Consider the following 6,000-nt stretch of genomic DNA (forward strand, 5'->3'; position numbering starts at 1 on the left):
TTGAACGTCTCCTTTGTTCTCTGTCGACTATTTCACCAACACTTTTCCTGTGCACAAATACTCCAACAGTCCCAGAGACCAGAAATGAATCCACCAACCTTCACATTTAAGGGCAAGAGCTCCTTTAAGCTCTCCATTTACCATCTACCTGTTCTATAGAGCCCACATTAGAACATCACAGATTAAAAACAAATCCTGGAGCATCCATTATTATCTTCTAGGGGGGAAAAAGGTGTAACAAAGAAAAAAACACCCCGTCTTAGTTCAACTTTAGCACCAAACCCATTTGTTCCTTATTCCTAATGGAGGGTATGAGGAAATCCTTCTGAACTGAATTCAGATCTGGATTTACATTCTGTTACAGATCATCTAAAAAAAAAAAAAAAAAACACAAGGACCTTATATTAAAACTTTTTTTATTTATAGAAACAAACTTTTATCGGCTTATTTTTATTAATATATAGGTTTGATTTGATAAAATGTTGCCGTTCTTTCTTATTTTTCCAGTAATAACAACTGTGAAAGATTACCTGGTTAGTCAGCTATTTCTATTAATTATAATTTTTAATAATTTAAAACAAACATGTGAAAATGACAAGACACACAAGCTGAAGGCTGACATTCAAGATCTCAATTGTTGAATTTGGATCAAACAGAGTTTTCAAGAAGACATGTTTAATTTCTCCCATGGATTGGTTGGAGTCAAAGATGTCAGACTATTTTATTTATAAAGATTTTATTTGATCATGAACCTGTGATGGACTGGTGACCTGCCCAAGGTGCCCCCACCACCAATAACTCTAACCATTCAAATAGTGGCTTAAAACTTGACATCCATTAGATAATCAACTAAATTGGGATTTATTTTCTTTTATTTCTGTAGTTTATCAGTCGGAAATGATTTTTAAGCACAATGTTTTTCTTTTTGATAATCTTTCACATTTTTAGACCCAAAATTTCGCCATGGTTAGGTAATAAAGTCTGGACAAAAAATAAAAACAAATTGTGTTTCTCCAACAGGCGTCTGGCAACAGAGAGCCTAAACATCACGTTTAAGTCAAGTAGTGGCCTGACAAACAATTTCACCATTTTCAGTCTGAAAATTGCTGAAAAAACATTCAGGATCCGGAGGAAAATAAAATGTTAGATGGTTTGATGAATTATTAATAAAGACCACTTTAACGGATCACAGTAAACCCTGCCTACTTACAAAGAAGATATAAAGGATTTCAATGTGGTCTGGGACTGTGAAGAAATTGCAGAATTAAAGCAGAAGTTGAAAAAAATGTCGGAAAAATATTACTTACACCGTGTTCATATTAAGGACATCATCCGTTTAGCCCATTTCAGAAATGAGGAAAAACAATATTGGCTTCATAACTATTGTAATGATTTAGTCATTGAACTATCAAACATTAAGATCTTTGTTAATAATATTTAATTTTTCTCAGAATAACTGGATGTAATCAGAATGCAAATAACCAGTGATGATTAAAAGGGGGCCACAGTAAAATCCGCAAAGGGCCCTTTAAGAGTTATATACGGCCCTGGATAGGCGGCATCTCTGCATATTTGGTATTTTAAGCCCGTCTGAATATAGAGTCATCATACATTATATGAGTACAAGTAATACCAATAAGAAGTAAACATTTATTTTTCATAGAACGACGTTCTGTCAGCAGGGAGAGGACCCCCAGGCCTCCGGGAAAACAGCCTAATCTTAGCCTGAAAACGCTCCGTCTGTCTGTGGGAAGTGATGCATTTAACCGCTGAATGTCAGCGGGAGATAAGGGAAGCAAGCCGGGAATATTTTGGAGGCTCAGCTGCAGTTAATCCTGCCCTGCTGCGGAACCCACAACCGGACAGTTCTGGCTTTCTGTTCTGAACTCCAGCTCGGGTCGAAGGGGCAGAAGCAGAATCAGAACCGACCAGGAGCCTCAGAAATGTCTCCGCCGGGTCTGCCCTGGAACCAGAGAGCCGGAGGCGGCGGCTCGGTGGTTCGGGTGTTGGTCTGGACTTTGACCGGACCGGGGAGTTAAATGGATTCGAAAGCAACAAAAGCTGCGCTGCTTTATAATGTGAGACTAACTTACTACATGAGAACAAGTTCATTTCCATAACATATACCAAAGTGAAAACTACCGAACCTTCAGAACAAACAAAGCAGCAGAAACAAACAAAGCCCCTTCAGTGGAGTGACTTCGTGGCTCTGCGCGCTGCGCTTTACGCGCAACTTTGAGGGAAACTTTCTCCGTCCCCAACAAAGCAGCTCAGGAGAAATGCCAACTAAAAGTAATGACCCGCTCACTAACACTCTCTCTCTCTCTCTTTCTGGCGTTTCTTACCTCTGTCTCGTCTGCAGGAGGCTGAGCTGAGGAGGCAGGAGAGCCAGACGGCGCACAGGATCCAGGAGGGAGACGCAGGCATGTTGCTGCTGCCGCTGTTCATCCAGGCGACTGGAAAGTTAGCAGGAAACCTGCAACTTTTACAGCTCAAGTATGTGTGTGTGTGTGTGTGTGTGTGTGTGTGTGTGTGTGTGTGTGTGTGTGTGTGTGTGTGTGTGTGTGTGTGTGTGTGTGTGTGTGTGTGTGTGTGTGCGTCAAAGGGTGCGGGCTTCCGTTTGATAAGCAAGTCACATTAAATGAAAACTCCCAATAATTTCAAACTAAACAGATGAACTATGATGTCAGCCAGTTGAGAAAGTTCACTTCTACATTTGCTTGGGTCAAAAATGGGACACTTGACCCAACGTGAAATGCTTTAATGAAACTCTGATTATGTAAAGAAAATGTACACGTTGAACATATTTAAAGTCTGCCTTCTCTGTGCTTAGAATGAATAGTTAAATAACAAACATGTACAAAGGTGACGTTAACTGTAACTATAATTACTGTAATAACCAACGTTCAATAACTAATGTGTAATCCTATTTAATGCACTGTGCAATAATCCTGAAAGAAGTGACTTCTGCTGCTATTACCACCTGAATATATGTCAATACACATGTATATAAGTCACTGTGAATGTACATAAGACATCCTCTGCCTTATTTCTGTTTTGTATTTTTATTCTCATTTTTCTTATCTACTTTTTTTTTTCTTTTTTTTTGATCCACTGTATAAACGAGGACATACTGTATATAACCGATGCACCTTATCCTACTTTGGCACCTTCGTCTGATTATTGATTACTGAGCCGATGTGAATTTCTCCAATGTGAGATCAATAAAGCGTATTTTATCTTATCTTATCTCTTATCTTATCTTAAAGTCGGGGATTACATACTGATTGAAATGACTCTTCTGAATTAGACAATTAGCCTGTAGCAACAATAGCTCACCTGTAGAGACCTACTGGACATATAAACAAAAATCTGAAAATTATTCCCAGGAAACACTTATTTAACTTTATGTGTATAATCCAGTGTGATTTACTATTTCATCCTCCTTGTCTCCTCGGCCGTAGTTTCTTATTTCTTATTCTACCGTCTTTTTAATTATTGTAATCTGTTTTCTTTAATGGATAAACACATTAACACGTTTTGCACATTTCGCCCTGCTCAGTGTCACTCTTCTCTGTTTTTTAGATCATGCTTTTTAACGAATAAGTGTAGTTTGTTTTCTTATACTGCAAGTTAACCCTGATTGCACAACGCCCTGTTCATATTTTTTTGTTTTTGTTTTTATATACAGCAAGTAAAGCAATAAATACATCAATAAATGGATCCGTGGCACCTTTGTCACACACAGAAACATCCAGTATATGCCAGATTTGCAGACGGTTCAGTCCGCCATGCATTTGCCCCGACCAGGACAGTATGAGGGAAATTTTCCTTTGTGGTCTGTAAAGCTAACCTGTACTTTGACATCTTGTAAACAGCAGAAGTCATTAAATATAGCATGTTGTGCAATTAAATGCATTTTAGTTACTTAATTTTTAATCAATAATCATTCTTTCAAATAGTGTCCTATCAGTCCAATTTGGATTTGATATCAGGACAACAGATGAAAGAGGGAATCGAGCTCTAGGATTCTCAAACAGCAAACTCTGGACACATACAGAATAAACTAGTGACAACTTCTCTTCAAATATAGGAATTTATTAACAGAAATAATTCAACTTCGAGTGAAACATACTTCAACCAACAGTGCTAACTAAGCAAGTGAAACTTGACTAAAATTACTCAGCAAAATTAAGATTAAAGAAAACTATTGTAGACACAAAAGAATACAAGTGGTTTAAAAGCCTTACCATGAACATGATACAATAATTTTAAAGTTGAGTGAGGATATTTATGTTTGAGAAACATTAAATAATTTGGAATGAGGTCAAATTAGCTTCAGCTAATTCAGAAAAACAACTGGTTGTGTGTTCAACCCATTCACAATGCAACTCAGAGAGTTAGATAAAACATTATTTTAGACAATAAGAATGATTTACCAAATAAAAAATCAGTTACCTTTCGGACATTTGATTCTTATATCTCATATTATGAAATTATTTCTCAGGCAATAATAGACTTTAACTGATAACTTTAAAACAGCGGAGAGGAACAATTTAGAAACAGTGATGTTATGATGTTGGGAGCACATCCGGTTCACCAATAGCTAACAAAAAAGCAGTTACCTCAATAGCCTCCTTTTAAGTTTTACAAAATACCATTAACCAACATTGATGGTCCTTGTTAATGTTATGTGAATGCTCGTGACATTAACAGATGAGTTAACAGCCAGTTTAAGTCCATGTCCTGGATACACGTCAGCATGTTGGGTCTGACAGTTCTCAGTCAGTCCACTTAATATATCTCCCCCAAACTCTTAAAAAAATTTGTTGCAGTCCTCTCGAGGCTCAAATTATCCCTTTTCTTTATGCACCTTTTTAGCTGCACTTTCTCTTTCTACAAGACTTTATATGTATATGCTTGCATAAAGGACTCTGTGAGCAGCCAGCTTCTTCTGATCCAATCAAAGCCGGCAGAAGTTTATTCATGAAACAAACTAAGAGGCCAAAGGGCTGTAGGCCTGCAGTTCTTTAGCAATGCAAAGCGCCATTGATCCTCTACTGAACAACAATTCAGCAGTCTCCCCCATGATTGTCTAGTCCAAAACATGCTATTTCTGGTTTAATAATCGTTTCTATTGTTGTGAGGTGACATTCTAATTTTATGAAAAACTGAATTCTGGGTGTTCATTAGCTATAGGACACGATCATCAACAAACTGGAACTATATCACTTTGTGTGGAATATGCAAACATGTGTTCCACTTTTTATAGTGTCACTAAATAAACTTTTTTGAAGACATTCTAATTAATGAAGATGGTAAATGGACTGATCTTATATAGTGCTTTTCCATTCACACTGACCATTCAAAACACTTTACACTATCAGCACATTCACACATTCATTCATGCACCGATATGCAGATTGTTAGGCAACTTGGGGTTAAGTGCCTTGCCCAGGAGCACCTCGACACGTGATAAGGAAGCTGGAATCAAACCCACAACTTTCGGATTGCAAGACATCTCTACCCATTAGGCCACAGTTGCCACATATGGGAATGGAATATATTGAATAACTGGTCCCAGATGGGACTGTCCACACGTCACATGGTGGCCCGGTGTTAAACGCCTATCAGGGTTCTATGCTGGGTTCTGGACAGCTCGGGGGTAAAATGTGGGCGCCTGATGTGTTTTGCAATTTAAACGAATTTTCTCCATATTCATCTAAAACCCGTTAAACACATTTGGGGCTCAACTGCTTTAGCGTTATTTATTCTAGTCAGCTGGGTCCCATCCTAGAAACCCGAGAAGAATCAGTTCGGAGCCCACAGTTATATGTCGGCTGTGGGATGTTTAACGATCATTAAGGGGCAAAAATACCAAATGGGAAAAAGTAATATGAGCTCAGTGGGAAACAAGATCTGCCCTAAAAACACACAAGCTCATTTTCTCTCACAGAACATGAGAGATGACTGCTGCATGCTTTCAACCCCTTAACCTGC

The 6,000-nt window shown here is 38.1% G+C and overlaps 1 protein-coding gene across 1 annotated transcript in view; it reads right to left on the reverse strand.

The window, feature by feature from the left end:
- The window catches only part of tfpia (tissue factor pathway inhibitor a), a 39,166-nt gene extending 36,684 nt beyond the window's left edge, over window positions 1-2,482 (reverse strand). Inside the window, exon 1 of the mRNA XM_012880895.3 lies at window positions 2,346-2,482. Coding sequence (XP_012736349.3) covers window positions 2,346-2,448 — 103 coding nt within the window. The 5' untranslated portion in view covers window positions 2,449-2,482. The remainder of the gene's footprint in view (window positions 1-2,345) is intronic.
- Window positions 2,483-6,000: the final 3,518 nt, after the last annotated feature.

This window comes from Fundulus heteroclitus, chromosome 7 (genome assembly GCF_011125445.2).
Source record: "Fundulus heteroclitus isolate FHET01 chromosome 7, MU-UCD_Fhet_4.1, whole genome shotgun sequence".
Classification (NCBI taxonomy): Eukaryota; Metazoa; Chordata; class Actinopteri; order Cyprinodontiformes; family Fundulidae; genus Fundulus; species Fundulus heteroclitus.